Here is a 17,360-nt window from a genome sequence, read left to right as displayed (position 1 = left end):
CCTTGTTGTACATGGATTTAAATATCGACTTCCTTCTCTTCAGGTTATCACTATGTAATAAAAGATCTATAAATATGTTATTACTTCTTAAATGATAGAACGTACTGTAATACATTTTATACAATTCTATTTTTATTCCAAATAATGCTTGTTGAATTTTTTTTGTGCTTTTACTTTTGTTGCCACCTTTGGGGTTTTTGCTGAGAATAGGAGATGGGAGCGAGCTCTTGGCTTCAGCACTTTTGTTCAGGTATGCTTTTTGATCAACTACTGGGACCTACCTTAGAGTAGGTTTCAGCCCTTGTCCTAACGGTGTCCCGAGTGTCACAAACACAATATGGATCCGGGCATCCCCCGAGGAGTGCGGTGTCCTCATGCCTTCCCTAACAGCTGCTTGGATGTTTTTTCTTCCTTAAAAAACAGCATCAGTAGAGTAATGGTCTTTAAAAGTGGAAGTATGTAGTTTGTTTGGTTTAGAAATCCTTCTTTTCTGATTGCTCTTCTCTCGTTGTTAGCAGAACTCCTCCCTCTGCTTTAGTTTGTCACTTGGGGGGATGGACACTTTTATATTCTTTTATATTTAGGAAATGTTTTGCTGTGAGGGTGGGGAGGCCCTGGCCCAGGGTGCCCAGAGCAGTAGTGGCTGCCCCATCCCTGGAGGGGTTCCAGGCCAGGTTGGATGGGGCTTGGAGCCCCTGATCCAGTGGGAGGTGTCCCTGCCCATGGAAGGGGGTGGAACTGGATGGGCTTTGAGGTCCTTTCTGACCCAAACCGTTCTGTGATTCTGTGACTTGGAATCCCCAGTTGTGAATTTCTTCCTTTTTATTCTTCTGTTTGCAAATCGCCTCTTTAAAGTCCGTGTAGTTCCAAGCCCTTTACTTTGAGTAGCTGTTCAGAGCCTTGCTTTGGTTTTATTTCCTGCAGAGCAAGAGGCAGCATGTCTGTCCTTCAGCCCTTGAGGTCTGACACCCATTGACAACATAGCCCTGTAGGAATTGACCCCCACACCTTTCTGCCCACACAAAAGTTTGTTTCCCCCTATTATTTATTCCCAAACAATCGTTGCCAAACCGTTAAATGCACTGGATCGGATTGACAAATGCAGACTGTTAATCGGCCGTTTCACCTGGCGCAGCAGCAGCAGTTTCTAACCTTTAGTACTTGTGCAAACACTCCAGTGTGCCTCCTCTTTGAGGCATTAAATCAAGAGTGTGGGTGGATGTCAGGGAGTTGGACAGAGAGCTGATAGACTGAAATAGCTCAGAGGGGAGGCAAATGTCGTCTAAACAGCTTTAAATACAATGCTTTAAAAGTCTGTGCCCTGGCAAAAGGGACTTCTGTCTCTCCCCGTACTGTGAAAAGTCTGTTGCTGGCACTGCAGTGTAATTGTCCTCGGTGTCTCTGTGTGTGGGAAGCAAGAGCATCCTTGGGACACAGATAACTTCATCCCGGGGAGCCAGAGGAACTGCATATCCAGCACTCCTGTGGTCCCAACCCAAACAGGCTCTGTGTGCGGTTCCCCAACTGCGGTCAGAGGAGAGCAGGGTCACCAGCGCAGACCTGGCTGCCTCTGGTCTGTGGGAAATCATCAAGTCAGTTGAGTGATCATTCCAGGAGAGGGCCGTGTGTTCCACGGACATTGTGGAGGGAGGGGTTTCATGATCACTTACTGCAGATACCAAACTCCAAGTTGTAAAGCCACACTTTCTCCTGGGATGGATTGTTTTCCTGGGAAATGGGGGGTCCCAGTTCTGGAATCCTCAACATAATAAGGATATGGAACTGTTGGAACGAGTCCAGAGGAGGCCACAGAGATGATCAGAGGGCTGGAGCATCTCCCATACGAGGACAGGCTGAGAGAGTTGAACTTGTTCAGTCTGGAGAAGAGAAGCCTCCAAGGAGATAGTGGAGGCCTTATAGTAACCTTCCAGTACCTGAAGGGGCTACAGGAAAGCTGGGAAGGGGCTGTTCACAAAGGCTTGTAGTGATAGGACGAGAGGGAATGGGTATAAACTGGAGAGGGGCAGATCTAGACTAGACATTAGGAGGAATTTCTTCACGATGAATGTGGTGGGGGCCTGGCCCAGGTTGCCCAGAGAAGCTGTGTCTGCCCCATCCTTAGAGGTGTTCAAGACCAGGTTGGATGGGGCTTGGAGTCCCTGATCCAGTGGGAGGTGTCCCTGCCCATGGCAGGGGTGTTGGAACTGGATGGGCTTTAAGGTTGCTTCCAACCCAAACTGTTCTATGATTCTATGAGATTCAGCGTGCTGCCATGCAGCGCGGCTCTTCTGCAGGAGGTGCATCCAGGATGCACGGCTGGAGACGCGTTCTCAGCGGTGTTATGGCTGTGGCCACGCTCCCCCTGGGAATGAACCAAACTCTGCTAGTGAGAGCACAGTGGTGTTGCCATAGATGTGCTCACCCAGAGCAGATGCTGTCGGTCAGAGATCACTGTCTTCATCTTCCTGAAGGACACTTTGTGCGAGCCCGTGGTGTAGGTGCAGCCGCAGCCTGCAGCCCCTTGGGTCCCAAGGGATGAGTGCCGGAGGTGGAGAATCTATCTGGAGGTCCCCAAATTGGAACGTTGTGAAGGAAAAGCAAATGTTTATTTTCTTATCAACTCGGCTCTGTGCTCATGAGAGCTCTCAGTTGCTTTTTCTACATCATCAGGTGAATTAGAGGTAAAAAAGGTGGGCTTTTAAGGAAGACAGACCTCTTGGGGCCGAAACTGTGGGGCTTTAATGTGGATTTGGGGATACAACCTTCCAAGTCCTCAGCTGGACCTACAAAGTCCAGGAACCTCTGGTCCAACCTAGCTCTGCCTACACTGGAGTGAGGGGACAGGGTGGATGCTGGGCATCCTTTCCATGGTGGGGTTGGAAAGAGCTGGTGGTGCTGAGCATCGCTCCTGTGCCTGTCCCGGCCACCAGGTCCTCCCTCTCCTCATCATCCTTTTGACACAAAGTATTTTTGCAAAAATACCATCTGAAATAACTTGATTCTTCCCATGGGATTGGAGAAGGAGAGACAAGGTCTAATGGCTTATGGATTTTTCTCTTTCCACATTAATGTGGTATCGAGCTGTTTTTTAAAGGGCTTTTGTATAGGTAACATGTTTATAGCATTCCACATAGCCTTACAGAACGTGTAAATATGGGTCACGCTAAATAAATTGTCTCATAGGAAATACTTTATACGGCTTCCTAAGGAATAAAGACATTCTGTCTGTGTGTATTATGCCATGCAATTACAATGCAAGCAGATATTAAGAAAAAAACCTCTCTTTTCTAACAGTATAAGCGTTTCTCAAAGGGATTTAAGAGGCTGACAGCAAAAGGAAGTTGAGTTCTGTTAGGGAGACAAATCAGTGAGATCTAGTGCCCCTTCTGTCATGTTTCTGCATTTGCCTTATCAATGTGAGCTTGGGAAAGGAAGATCCATGGACGCTGCAGCCGCTACCGAACGCAGGGCAAAGGGGACGCTGGCAAGGAATGGGCTTGTCAGAAAATCTCTGTATTTCAAAGCTGTTGTGTTTGGTAAAAGAGACAAATTAATTCATTCCATGCTGTCCTTTGAGTCCTCCTGTCCAGAAATGCTTTCATATTTTACAGCCAAGTAGTTCTGTATTCGAAGAAAAGAATGAAGTGTGAAAAGGAACTGCGATAGAAAATGGGCTCTATCAAACCACCGTCTGTGCTGGGGTCTCTGTAGGTACAAAATCTCGTTTGACCAGTGACAACAGGTGCTGTTGAGCTGCACTGTGCTTCCAGCTGCACTTCGTGGTCAGCTTTACATTGCAAAGACCCTTATCGTACCCCGTCTTGACTCCCACTTGTTGGAGCAGCGCAGTATCCCAGGGATGGGCTGCGATGGAGAAGGCAAATCTCCTTTGGAGGTGATTTGTGTTGTCCTTCTGAAGCTGCAGCAATGGGTAGCGGTGGCAAAGTCTGTTGGAGACAATCTCTCTTGTCCCTGCTTGGGTGCATCCCGGCTTGTGCTGGGGCTGAGGCTCAGGAAAGCTGCCAGCAAGGCTGTACGGCAGGGATGGGTATGAAGAGCCTTCCCATAAGCAGCTCCAGCGTGTGGTATGATACAGCAAATTGCGGCACAGAGCTCCATCTGGGTGCTGACGTGGATGGGACAGTTTTCCAGCCATCTGCCCATTAGACAAACTCCAAGTTTGTTTGATCTTTAAGGTCCCATCCAACCCAAACTATTCGATGATTCTGTGGGCAGCCTGATCTAGTGGGATGTCTCTGCCCATGGTAGGGGGTTGGAACTAGGTGATCTTTAAGGTCCCTTCTGACCCAAACTATTCTATGATTCTAAGTTCACCCACCCTGGCCAAGTGGAGTAGCTTTTTGGCAACTTTGGTAAATATTTCATGTTTAGTTCTTGGTTTCAGGGTGAGGCACACTCAGAGCAGGTAGAAAACTCTGCAGGAATAGAATGAAATGTGTGTAGGTTGACTGTAGCTTAGTGTTAAGAGGGAATCGAGCCCACTACCAGCAGAGTAAAAAGCTCTCAGCTTGGCATCTGGTGCAGAAGGATGGTGGTGTTTCCCCCACCTGGGAATATGCTTTACCTGTAAAGATGGGTAAACCCATCTACTAGGCACTTGGCTCCCGAAAGATCCTGTTGGTCTCTTTGAGCCCAGAGCAGTGTGGATGCAGGTGGTGAACAGGCAGGGTAGGGAGATGAACTGAGATGTAATGAAGGTGATGGAGATAATGCTTCTGGTAAGGGTCAAAGCTTGGGTGAGAATCCAAAGCTTGAGTGCCAGCCTTGCTCTCTTGCCGTGGTACCTGCCTCATCCAGCTTCCCCGCTGCGCTTCCAGCAGAGCTCCCGGGAGCTGACACCGACCCCGTGTCTTGTCTTGTGTTTGAGCCCAAACAAGCTGTAAATATTTAGCATGTTTTTTTCGCTTTGCGCTGTGCTTGGTTTCTAGGCTGAACCCCCTCGTTAACTGCTGATGGGAGAGTTTTCCAGAGAAACTGGCAAGAAGCGGCGTGAACGTGCTGATGTGAGTTTTGACGTTAATCTTCTGTAAAGCGAGTGGCACATTTTTAAGGGACAGCCGGGAGAAATCTGAATAACGTTTCCATGGCGCGCTGCGAGCCCGTGCTATTGAGATGAAATCTCATGGATGGAATTCAGTAGACACAGCTGCTGTATCAGCGTCCAAATAATGTGCTGTTCTGTTCAGAAGCAACCCATAAATAGCAGGGCTGCCCGCGCCGGCCGGCAGAGCGGAACCACGCCGGGAGAGGTAGCGGTGCCACTGCTTGGACTGGAAAGGGCTTTAAAAAAGAATTAGCATATCTGCGTCGAGGTCTCGTTATAGCGACTGTTTTGCTAATGCTTGTCGAGAAGTGATGCTGCAGGGTTTTGATTAAGGATGCCAGTCAAACTCCGGTTCTTTTATTCGTCTCCTATTAAACTCTCAGCAATCCTTTGCGTTAGCGTGGCGAGAGCAGACGGGGGAGGCGTGTTTGGACGGGGTTTCCTATTCGAGTAGGAACGTTGTGAGATGTTCCTGGACAGCAAGGAGGAGGCTCTCGCTGCTGTCCCACCAGCCAACGTGGCTCCAGCTGCCAGGTCTGATGCCCCTGGGGACGCTGGGCTGTGGGAGCAAGGGAGAGCTGCCAGCCTTTACGTTAGCGGGGAAAGATGTCAACAGCTGGAAGCTGGAACCTGGCAAATTCCTGATGGAAACAAGGGATGGGCTTTTGGACAGGAGTTTAATGAGCAACTGGGTGAGCTGCCCAGGGTTAGAGAGGGATCCTGTGTCACTTGGAAGGTTGGTTGGTTTAATTAAGGGCTCTCTGAGCCCAAGGTGATGCCTGGGTGAGGATACAGGGCCTGTGTGCAGGAGGGAGAGGGGCATGGATAACGGAGCGCTTCCTTCTAGCCTGGACGTCCCTGGGGATTTACAGCTGCTGTATAAAGTTTTGCTACCTGTTACCGTGCCAGCTTCATCTATTTCTGCTTAAGCAATCGCTTTAAAGGCTGATACCTCGCATGAAAACGATGCTGTGTTAACCTCCAACAATTTGGGTTTTCCAGGCACAATGACGGAGCAGCAAAGTCCCCCCGAGCAGATGGCGACTGGGGAGGGTGCTGGTGAGCAAGGTGGCAATTACAAGGTATACTGGGGGCAACTGGTTACAGACGGACTCTGTGGGATTCTGTCGGTCCCCGTGTGTTGCAGCACACAAAGCTGGTACCAGTGTCAAAGCAATGCAGGTTGTCCTGGGGAAGCAAGTGGCCTCCGGCCTCCCAGGGCAGCAGCGTGCTGGTGTCCGTGCTCTATTTGATCCGCTTCGAGCTGAGCTGCGCGGGGCTGAGGGCTGGGAGGGAGGTTTTGACTGCAGGACTTGCTGCTGCCTGGCAGGAGGAGACGCTGCTCGCTGCGTTTGTGGCTGCCAAGTACTTACCTGCCGGTCTGGTGTGCAGCTGCGCAGCGTTTTAAGCCGGGAGAGAAATTATCCTATCACGGCACGGATCGGCTGTAGGTTTGAGCAGTGGAATTTCTTGTGCATTTTTTAGGCTATAATTCTTGCACTCATAGGTTGGGCAGAGGTAAATGAGCTGCAGGTGTTGCAATGGCTGCAGTTCTTCCCGCAGCTCGGGAAGCTGGGCAAAACCTCTCCTGGCTGGGAATGCTGGAAGTGGGAGCAAAGCCTGCAAAGTGGGTAAAGAGGTGCCGGGAGCTTGGGCTGCTGATGGCTTTGGGGTGGAAAGAATTTCCTGAGGACCACGGTTGTCACCTTTGTCTCTTGATACCCCCCATCACGCGGTGTCTGTCCTGGGCTCCGGGGTTTTAGCTACCCTTTGGGGCAGGGTCTGGGGGTGTCTGGCTACACGCGTGTGCAGCCTGGCTGCTGGGCGGACCCCACTGGTCCCCATACTCGCTGCGCTCCGGCCACTGATGCTGGCCCGAACTCATCCTGCAGCTCAGCACCAAAGCTCAGACAGGAGAGGGAGGTCCTGGGGAGGTGTTGCGGTCTCTGCACCAGACAGGGTTTAGAGGAAAACACCAGAAAATGAGCTTGTTCCAGGCCAGAGCCAGGGAACAAATGGATCTGGAGGGAGCAGCGAGAAGGAAAGGATGGACGGTGACCAGGCTTGCGGGCAGGAGACCACAGCCTACAGCCCTGGAGATCTCTTAACACAAACCCTCTGCTTTTTTGATGCTGTATTTGAACCGGTCAACTTGCTTCCAGCCTGTCACGGATGAAATATCAGCCTGTGTTTTACTGAGCAAACATCTTTGGCCAATACCTGAGTGAAGTGGAGCCACATGAAGTCTGTGAGCCACACACGTGGCAGGATCTGGCTCTGCTGCAGGAGAAGAGTGATGTTGGCATGGGTGGCAGGGATGGAGGGGATACAGCTGGAGCACTTTGCTCTGCTGCTTCTGTTTGCCAAGGGGGGATCCTGCAGCGACTCAGGGCTCTTTCTCCCCATAGTGGCTGCACCAGCCACCAACGGCATCTCTCCATGATTTAGATCACGATCTACGAGCTGGAGAACTTCCAGGGGAAGAAATGTGAGCTGACGGAGGAGCTTCCCAACATCATTGAGAAAGACTTGGAGAAGGTGGGCTCCATCCAGGTGGAGGCTGGCCCGTAAGTCCAGGGTGCAGAAGGTGGACAAGCCCTCAGTGAGAGCATCCCCTGCCTCCTGCTCCCAGGGAGCAGCAGCACTGCCTGGTGCTGGGGTGCTGGTCCAGTGTTGGGGTGGCTGTGCCGTTCTTGACTCCCTGGTCCCACAGGTGGCTGGGCTTTGAGCGGCAAGGCTTTGCCGGGGAGCAGTTTGTGCTGGAGAAGGGGGACTACCCTCGCTGGGACTCCTGGTCCAACAGCCACAACAGTGACAGCCTGATGTCCATCCGCCCCCTCCAGATCGTGAGTAGTGCCTCTGCCGGAGGGTCTGCATCCCCATGGACTAGCAGTACGATGGCAGCAATGGGGTCTTCCAGGCTGGGAGGGTCAGGGGGTGTTAGGGTTATGCAGAGCAACCCCTGACCCGTGCTTCCCCTCAGGACAGCCCTGACCACAAGATCCACCTCTTTGAGAATGCAGGCTACACAGGAAGGAAGATGGAGATCGTGGATGATGATGTCCCCAGCCTCTGGGCCCACGGCTTCCAGGACCGCGTGGCCAGCGTCAGGGCCTTGAACGGAACGTAAGGACAGTGGCACTAGGGGCATGCGGAAACTCTCTGATGAGGTCCCTTCACGCGGCACTGTGGGGTGGTAGCAGGGATGCCCGGCACTGTCATTACAGCAGGGCAGGGCAGCTGTCCCCAGGATGCCACTCATGCCCAGTGTGTCACTTGCCACCTTCCGCTGGCCCGCAGGCAATGATGGGGATCAGGGCAGCATCCCTGGCGCTGTGTGATGGCTCCTTGTCCTGTCCCAAAGAGCTGGACACCACTGCAGGAGTGGTGGAGGCCAGATTCTGTGGTCCTTTCCCTGCTCCGGGCTGTCCGTCACCCCCCCAGCATGATGACCTTCTTCCTCAGGCTCTGCCACCATAGCCTTGTTTTGGCAGTGATGCTTGGTGCCAACGGAGCTGTGGCCCTGGGCAGCACCGCAGAGCATCGTGTGTGGCTGTGGCGAGCAGAGCCACCATCACGGCCACAGCTTCTGGGGTGGTGTGGGGATGCTGCCCTCCCGCTCTGCCTTGGGACGATGCTGCTGAGCATCACCTCCATCCTTTGCAGGTGGGTGGGCTACGAGTACCCCGGGTACCGGGGCCGTCAGCACGTCTTCGAGAAGGGCGAGTACCGCCACTGGAACGAGTGGGATGCCAACCAGCCCCTCATCCAGTCCGTGCGCCGCGTGCGGGACCAGCAATGGCACCAGCGGGGCTGCTTCGAGAACAGCTGAGGGGTGCCCCAGCCCCACGCTGCCCCGGGGGCTGCCTGACACGATGCCACCGGCTGACGCTGTGACCTTGGTGTTTATTTTGTGCAAAAAACTTCAATAAACTCTGAGCTGGAGGCTGCCAGGGGCCTGCCTGGTCCGGGGATGGGGTCGGGGTGATGGTTGGGGGGTCTGCAGCAGGTGAAGCTGCCATGCGAGGATGCTGGATCATGGATGGATGCCATGATGGTATCCCCAGCATGTCCCTGGCAGAGCAGAGGCAGGGAAAGAGCGAGTATTTGCGGTGTTACATAAAGGCTGCAGCTTCCCAAACCCAACCACCCGTGGTCCTGTGTCGCGGTGCTGGTACGACTGGAGCAGTGCAGGAGCGAGCTCTGTGCTGGTGCAGCTCACAAGGCACTTGCTAAGGGTTTCTCTTGTGACTCTGCCCCTCCTCACAGTATCTTCCTGGAATTGGGGAGCTCTGCTTGTGGCTCCTTTCCCGCTTTCCCCAGCCCTGCCTGCTCAGCTGTAGGACGGGGTCCAGCCCAAAGGGTGGCCGGGGGGTCCTGGGGGCACAGGCAGCCCCAAAAGCGGTGGGGATGTCAAGAACAGCACCACCAGGTCTTGTGCACCCCAAAGGACACAGAATGAGAGATGTGAGCACCCCCAGCACCCTGCAGGATCCTCAGCCCTGCTCCAGGGAAGCTTCCCACCACCATCCGGGGTTGTTGCTGCCTGGGGACTCTCTCCGAGAGAGAGTTTTGGTTGCAAAGTTTGGGGTTGGAGATCCATCTGGGCCACGTCCCCCCGGGATGTGGGTAGGGTGCTGGGCATCCCAGCAGTGACCACCCTCAGCTGTGCAGGCTGGTGCACAGTGTGGGCAGAGCCTGGCCCTGGGGGCACTGCGGCCACGCGTGGGGACCACCGGAGCTGGCGGCAGGGATGGAAGATAGACTTGAGGCTGCCCAAGCACTTTGTCCTGCTCATTGAACAGCTGTTCCAGAGATTTTTCTTCTCTTTGGGTCTGGCTATGAAAGCCCTGAGCAGCAAAAGCTGCTGCGAGGACGGTCTGTGGGGCTGCCAGCTGCATCACCGCTGCCCACGGCTGAGCTAAAACCAGGCTGGCACAGCCCAGGGGAGGGAATTGCAGCCGTGCCAAGCGCCAGGTCTAACACTCACTGGGGTGCGTGAGGGGCTGAGCAGTGCCGGACGGCAGCCGCGGTAGTGAATGTGCCTTACGCTGGGAACAGGGACAGGTCCATGGGGGTCCTGGGTTGGGGACCGCTGGGAATTAGCCAGGAAGAGTGGGAGGGCAGTGGCTGGACCCTTCCGTGGTGCCGCAACTGAAGGCACGGGAGTGGAGAAGGATGGTGGGAGGGCTGAGAGCGTTGTAGGCACTTGCTAGCAAACCTCACCTGACAAAAATCATCCGTGGTCTGGTGGGATTTCTTGTGACCCTGTATGTGGCTGTCCTGGGCATGGGAGGAGCTTCTGGGTGTGCCGGGAGGTGGTGGGGGCTGGAGCACATCTGTGATGGATGTGGATCTGCTGGAGCGAGTGCAGAGGAGGCCACAAAGGTGATCCGAGGGCTGGAGCACCTCCCATACCAGGACAGGCTGAGAGAGTTGGGGTTGTTCAGCCTGGAGAAGGCTCCAGGGAGGCATTAGAGCAGCTTCCAGTGCTGAAAGGGGCTCCAGGAATGCTGGGGAGGGGTTTCTGATCAGGGAGTGCAGGGAGAGGATGTGGGGGAAGAGTTTGAAGCTGAAAGAGGGGAGATTGAGATGAGATCTTAGGCAGAAATGTTTTGCTGTGAGGGTGGGGAGGCCCTGGCCCAGGTTTCCCAGAGCAGTGGTGGCTGCCCCATCCCTGGAGGTGTTCCAGGCCAGGTTGGATGGGGCTTGGAGCCCCTGATCCAGTGGGAGGTGTCCCTGCCCATGGCAGGGGGTGGAACTGGATGGGCTTTAAGGTTCCTTCCACCCAAACCATTCTATGATGTGTTGTGGAACCCTCAAGGAATGTGTGCAGAACAGAGCTGGCGTGGGCCACGTTAATGCTGGGTGAGACTTGCTGGGCCACAAGGCAGGTCTTTCTTCTCCAGTGGCTGAGAAGGGGCTGTGGGTGCTTTACAGCACTGGTAGCTGTGTTATCATACCCCTGCTACCAGCAGGAAACTCAGTTTGCCACAGCCAAAATCAATGCACAGCCCTGACATCCCATTCTGGGTCAGCCGGCAGCAAAATACCAGCAAAGGGTTTTTGCTGCTGCCCGTAACCCTCAGTCCATCCCATGTGGTGCTGTCTGGGCCAGCCCAGGTACAGCCCAGCTACGGGGACGTGTCCTGGGCTGCGAGGCCCTGCTACTGACCTTGGATTGGCCCTGGCAGGATGGAGGGGTCTCAGCTCCTGCTGCCCTGTGGGGCTGAGATGCTTCTTAGAGGCCTCAGGAGGGCGGGGGATATTTTTAAACTGAAAGAGGGGAGATTGAGATGAGATTTTAGGAAGAAATGTTTTGCTGTGAGGGTGGGGAGGCCCTGGCCCAGGTTGCCCAGAGCAGTGGTGGCTGCCCCGTCCCTGGAGGGGTTCAAGGCCAGGTTGGATGGAGCTTGGAGACCCTGATCCAGTGGGAGGTGTCCCATGGCAAGGGGTGGAACTGGGTGGGCTTTGAGGTCCCTTCTGGCCCAAACAGTTCTGTGTTATTGGAAGTGGAGCCCGACCCCTAGCACTCGGGTGTCCCCGCATCCCAGGCTGGCCCTGCTCTGAGGATGCTCCCTGGGCACTGCCACCAGCGCCGGATCCTGCCCCTGTTCACCCCCAAAGCCCAGGATCCGCCGTGGGAGATGTCAGCGGGAAGGGGCTCCCATGGTGCCCAAGAGCCCCACGGGGTCCCGTGCGGCAGCGCTGGCTGTAGGGCACGGGCGCTCCCTGGCCGGGGATGCAAATGGGCAAAGCCAGACGCTTACCAGTTATTTGAAGGCTTGTTTTATCATGCACGGAAAGAGCCAACTTCAGCAGTTTTTGGTGGTTCCAGTGATGGGGCAGCTCGATGGTTTGTTGGTGGGATAAAGTCTCTGGCTCCAAAACTCCTGAAGCAGGGCTGGCGGGCGCTTTGTTTGCAAGGGCCAAGCTGGGTCTTGGCATGTTTTTGGCTGATGCATGCAAACTCCAAATCTCCTTGCTAACAAACCCAACAAAGCGGGCGACGCGAATGTGAAAGCTAATGAAATAACTCCCCGACTTGGTGTTTGGGGAGACAAAGGCTGCGGCCGATCAGCTGACCTCGGTTTTCATTGGGTTTTAATCCAGGATTCTCTCTTTGACTCATGCTTTAACTATTTTGTAAATAGTTTTGGCACTATTCTTCTGTGGCTCGGTATAAATTCCACCTCTCGTCCCCAGCCCTTCACTGGCTCAAGCGGGTACTGGTATAACGGGTAAGACTTTTCTATCTATTGCCCTCTTTTTTGTCCTTGCCTCCTCCCGCAGCACCAGGCAGAGGTGCGGTGATGCCAGTGGGATGCATGTACGCAGGGGTGAGCCATGAAGACAGTCTTGTCTCTGCAGCCCAAACCAGGTGGCCAGCTCAGTATAGCTGCCCGACAGTGGCTCTGTTGTTATTTTATTGAGAATGAGCTGTTTTCACCTATTTTGGAGCCTGCTCAGATATGGAGGGTCCTGCTGGGCTTGAGAACGAAGGTCCTTTGCAGTGGCAGCTGTTCCAGAACCCTGCACATGCACACACATGGCCAAAGCGGGCAATGGGAGCCCCACTGCTTCTCCCTATCAGGCTCTTCTGGCACCTCAATGGGACAGGGACTCCTCAGCTGTCCCTTGCTTAGCACAAACAAGGCGAAAAGTCTTGGCCACAGGGGCTGAGCTCTGCTGGAACCAACTTGGAACTGCCCTGGGCTCACAGGTCCCCATGCTTTGGGCTGGAGACCCTTTGCAGATCCAGTCATGGGTGATGTAGTGCTGGAACTGTTGCCTGGGCTCCTCCATGAGCCTCCGGAGGTTTGTGGTGCTGAGCAGCCCTTAAAGAGGCTGGTCCTTGCAGACTGAATGTGGTTCTGCCCTGCTATGAGTCCCGTACCCCTTTCTGTGCAACTCAGCAGCAAGGAGCAGCCAGCGACTGAGTGCCGAGTGGGCTGTGGGGTACAGATGGGGGACACAGGAACGGGGGGCACAAGCACAATGTCAGATGTGCCCTCAGTGGCAGCTTTCAACCTTCTGAGTTTTCTTTCCAAGGCAGTGGACAACCCAGCTTATGATGGCTTCTGAGCACCAAATGCCAGCCTCTAAGCAGCAGCAAGCCAGCTCCAAGGTTAGTGTGTGGCTTCTCCTTGAGTTTGTGGTGAGACTGGGGCACCCTCAACCTCGCTGAGGACCAAAATCAACTCCTTGGGATATTCTGGGGCCATGGTTGGACTGGGAGCAACAGAACAGCAAGTGTTGAGCATTGCCAGCTGCAGTGCTGAGCTGTTTGCGGGTGGACGAGGGAACGGGGAGTGAGGTGGGAGATGCACAGAATTTTGCTGGCGTTTGTGGTCCTGGTGTGGGTGGAGTGGGTACGGATCAACTCCTAATCTCCCACCAGCCCTGCAGACACAGCAGTTCTGCCTCCCGCTGCCCTGCTAATCCATGTGCTGAGCCGGCAGTGCTTGGCCCCGGGACAGCCCTTGTGCCTCTCCTGGGTGCCCGGGGTGCCCGGCTCGCTGTGTCCCGCCTGGCAGCTGCGATGCTCAAACCAGAGTCTGGGCTGCTTGAAGCCTGGTGTGAATGAGGGCATCACTCTGCAAAGAGCACCAGGGTGCTGGGCTGGTGCTGGCAGGAACTTTCAGACATCCTGGAGTGAGACCTGTGTGCTCAGAGTCATGGAAATGTTCGTTCTTGGTTGCAGTCTGGTTAAAATCCACTGACAGGTTTTGGGGAGCCACCAGGTCGGGAGATCTGGCCTCCCAGATTGGAAGATCTGGGCTGCAGCAGACATGGGGCTGTGTGGAGCTGGTGGCTGGGGACCGTGTGTCCTCCCCCCAGACTTGCCGTGCTCCACTCTGAGGCTCCTGCTCTCTTCCAGATTGCCATCTTTGAGCAGGAGAACTTCCAGGGCCGTTGCCATGAGCTCAGCGGTGCCTGCCCCAACCTGAAGGAAGCCGGCGTGGACAAAGTGGGCTCCATCCTCGTGCACTCTGGACCGTACGTGCCAGGGGCGCTGGGGGGCTGCTGTGGTGCCTGGGAGGGAGGAAGGGGCTGGGATGTGGAGGGGGTAACCTCGCTGCCGGCACCTGAACCGCACCCCAGATTTCACCTGGCTGATGCTGTTGTGTCATTTCTGCACAGCCCTGCTTAGCAGGAGGGGAGCTGGAGGCAGGTGGGCATGGGCACAGGTTATGGCATTTTACCCCAGTGCCCTTCCTTATTGGTGCATGCCCCATCCACCCAGTGACCTCTGCGTGTGCTCTTGGAGAGGGGCTGTGCTCCCAGGCGGGGAGCGATGGGGAACCCCTGCAAAGCACCTGGGGAATCTCCAGGGTGAGTTTCTTGCCTACGTCCTGCGGCGAGCAGGATGCTGCACCCAGGAACAACAGGGCAGCTGTGGAGCATCCTGGCAGAAGCACAGCCCCATCCGGGACGTGTGGGCAATCTCATTCTTCTGTGGGTACCCAGGGACCAAAAGTGGGTGGTCACCACCTTGGAGCATCCATGCCAGCAACTCCTGTGGTGTGCACAGCTCCACCCAGGACCTGTGGGTGATGCCATCCTTCTGCAGGTCCCCAGGGACCAAGGATGGGGGCCACCACCTTGGAGCATCCACGGCAGCAACGCCTGTGGTGTGGTTGCCAGCAGAGCCTCAGGACTGGTTGTGCCGGGCTCCACGCTGGACCGAGGACACGCTCTGCAGGCAGAGCTCTCCACTCCCACCGTGGCACCACTGCCAACACCTGAGCAGGCAGCACTCTGCTCATTTCCATTTTCCACTAGGGAGCAGAGGGGTTTTCGCCCTGCCGGGGGGCACAGCCAGGGGCTCAGCCTGAGGGTGTTTGCTGGGGTTGGTACCAAGGTGCTCGTCTCTGTGCCGCTGCCTGGTCTGAAGCTCATCCCCTGCTCTCTTCCAGCTGGGTGGGCTACGAGCAGGCAAGCTGCAAAGGGGAGCAGTTTGTGTTTGAGAAGGGGGAGTACCCCCGCTGGGACTCCTGGACCAACAGCCGGAGAAGCGACAGCATCACTTCCCTGAGACCCATCAAAGTGGTGAGAGCACCCAGACAGCCACTACCCACCCGCCAGACCAAGGTCTGCAGCCAGAAGGCTTCCCCGGTCTTCCCCTGCCCTCCCCAGCCCTGCGGGCGCAGGGGCACCCCCTCCTGCGCACCCTCGCCCCAGCCCTCGGGGCCCGGGGAGCCGGTGGGGGGCAGAGGGCGCGTGGGGACGGGGGCAGTGGCAGGTGACCCCAGAGCAGAGGACGTCTGCTGGTAAGTCTGGCAGTGCCAGTGTGGGTGTTGGCTCTCTGAGCTGGAAGGAGGGATGTGAAGCACGCCTGGCACCGCTGGGAGTGGTGGCACATGGTGGCAGCCCCTCGCCTTGGTTCCCCCCCAGCCCTGGGCTCTGCCCCCCTGCCCAGCCTCAGGTGCCGGCGGCTGCTGATGCCCCCCGATCTCTGCTCTCCCCGCTGCAGGACAGCCAGGAGCACAAGATCGTGCTGTACGAAAACCCCAGCTTCACTGGCAAGAAGATTGAAATCATAGATGACGATGTGCCCAGCTTCCACGCGCACGGCTATCAGGAGAAGGTCTCATCCGTGCGGGTGCAGAGTGGCACGTGAGTACCAGGGGGGCGGTGGGACCTGGGAGATGCTGGAGCATCGCAGCCCTGGCCGTGCCATGCTGTGTCCCAGCCCCTGGGCCCGGTGATGGTGCGTGACACCCGTGCTTGCCTTGGCAGGTGGGTGGGATACCAGTACCCTGGCTACAGGGGATACCAGTACCTGTTTGAAAAGGGGGACTACAAAGACAGCTCAGATTTCGGCGCTCAACACCCCCAGATCCAGTCGGTCAGGCGCATCCGGGACATGCAGTGGCACCAGCGCGGCGCTTACCACCCCACCAACTAAAGCCCCCAGCCTGTGCCGGGGTGCAGGGAGCGGAGCAAGCTTCCCCCCGGCTGCCACTGTCCCCCCATGGCCTCGCCTCCCGCCTCCCTCCGTGTGACGCTCGCCGCTGCCGAAGCAACTGAATAAAGCTTGGAGTTTCAAAGTCCTGACTTTAGACCCTTCATTCCTAGGGGCTCAGAGGGACCCCTTCAGTGGGGCACCCACCCTCACCCCATGCTTCCAGGCAGGGAGAGGGACCCATTGCTGTGCCCACAATCCTTTTCGTACCACCTTTTTGTACCACCTTTTCGTACCCTCGCTGTCCACTCGGTGCCATCGCTATGTTCACCGTTCGGTGCTGACGGACGGGATGGAGGTGAGCTGAGGGCTCAGCAGGAGGAAAGGGAACTGCTCATCTCCTCTGACACCAGTGCCATGGTGAAGGGTCCAGCCAGACCACGATGGCTGCGGGGCTCAACCCTGTCCGGGGAGGCACTACCAAGGGTGAGTGGCTCCTTTACAGCCACACATCCTGATGCACAAGTGTCCCCAAAGTGCTGCGGTGCCAGGGTGGATGCACCGAGGGCTGGAGGCATTCACCCTCCTGGCTAAGTTGCTTCCAAGCTCAATTATTGCTTTAATTATTAAGCATAATAAGCTTTAACTAGCAATACTCTTTTAATCTAGCATTAAGAATGTTAAATAGTGCTTTGGCTACTTGCATGGAAAGTTGAGCAGCTGTTGAGTGCTGGCTCCTGCAGAGGAACTACAGCCTCAGCGTGCTTGGCCGTGCTCAGCCGGACAGTGACACTGGCCGCGCTTAATGGGATGGTGGCACTGTCCTCGCAGCTCCATGGCTCTGCCGGGGCTTAATGCAGCAGCAGAGGTGGTGCAGAAGCTGCTGAGCCAGCCGGGTCCCCTCTGCTGGCAGGATGTGACCATGGCAGGGACTGCATGGCTGAGGCTGGGCGATGCGGGATGGCTGTGGGCGTGCAGGGCTAGCGGCCGCAGCCCTGGAGCTGGGTGGATGTGCAGGTAGAGGAGGACACTTCTCAGCCCTGGTGTTGAGCACCTTTGCGATGTCCTGGCCACCTTCACACAAGTACCCACCGTACTCCTGTCTCAGGTTGCTGCTTGGCTGCAGTGTTTTGGTGTGAACTTCAGGAAAAACAGGAATTGCGGGGAGATGGAGGATGCTCAGCCCTCCTCTCCATCAGCTCTCACGCAGAACCACCCTGGTGGATGGCGTTTTGCCCCCTAAATCCTCCATATTTCAGATGACTGAGCTCGGTTTGGCAAAGCCCGGCTCTGCCAGGCGACAATCTGAATTAATCATTTGCCAAGCGTTGCTGCAAAATGTCAGCTCCTCAGCGAGTCGTGCATTGGCAGCGCTCTGCCGCGGAG

The 17,360-nt window shown here is 55.8% G+C and overlaps 2 protein-coding genes across 4 annotated transcripts; both read left to right on the top strand.

The window, feature by feature from the left end:
* The first annotated feature begins 6,069 nt into the window (after positions 1-6,069).
* CRYBB3 (crystallin beta B3) lies at positions 6,070-9,007 on the top strand. The gene is made up of 5 exons (XM_009560476.2): positions 6,070-6,147; positions 7,514-7,632; positions 7,779-7,911; positions 8,049-8,191; positions 8,732-9,007. Exons 1-5 carry the CDS (start codon positions 6,073-6,075, stop codon positions 8,895-8,897), a joined length of 636 nt encoding a protein of 211 aa, XP_009558771.2. The 5' UTR covers positions 6,070-6,072; the 3' UTR covers positions 8,898-9,007.
* Positions 9,008-11,820: 2,813 nt separating this feature from the next.
* Positions 11,821-16,095, top strand: CRYBB2 (crystallin beta B2). 3 transcript variants are annotated; one of them, XM_054082086.1, is made up of 6 exons: positions 11,821-12,306; positions 13,118-13,193; positions 13,947-14,065; positions 14,986-15,160; positions 15,543-15,685; positions 15,809-16,095. In XM_054082086.1, exons 1-6 carry the CDS (start codon positions 12,029-12,031, stop codon positions 15,975-15,977), a joined length of 960 nt encoding a protein of 319 aa, XP_053938061.1. In that variant the 5' UTR covers positions 11,821-12,028; the 3' UTR covers positions 15,978-16,095. The 3 variants fall into 3 exon arrangements, with proteins under 3 accessions (XP_053938061.1, XP_009558774.1, XP_009558772.1); XM_009560479.2 differs by having other exon boundaries at positions 12,233-12,306; positions 14,986-15,118; XM_009560477.2 differs by having other exon boundaries at positions 12,287-12,306; positions 13,122-13,193.
* Positions 16,096-17,360: the final 1,265 nt, after the last annotated feature.

The sequence above is a fragment of the Cuculus canorus genome, chromosome 17, assembly GCF_017976375.1.
Source record: "Cuculus canorus isolate bCucCan1 chromosome 17, bCucCan1.pri, whole genome shotgun sequence".
NCBI classification, from domain to species: Eukaryota; Metazoa; Chordata; class Aves; order Cuculiformes; family Cuculidae; genus Cuculus; species Cuculus canorus.
Note: the sequence above shows the minus strand (reverse complement) of the source record. Positions and strands in the feature narration are given on the sequence as shown.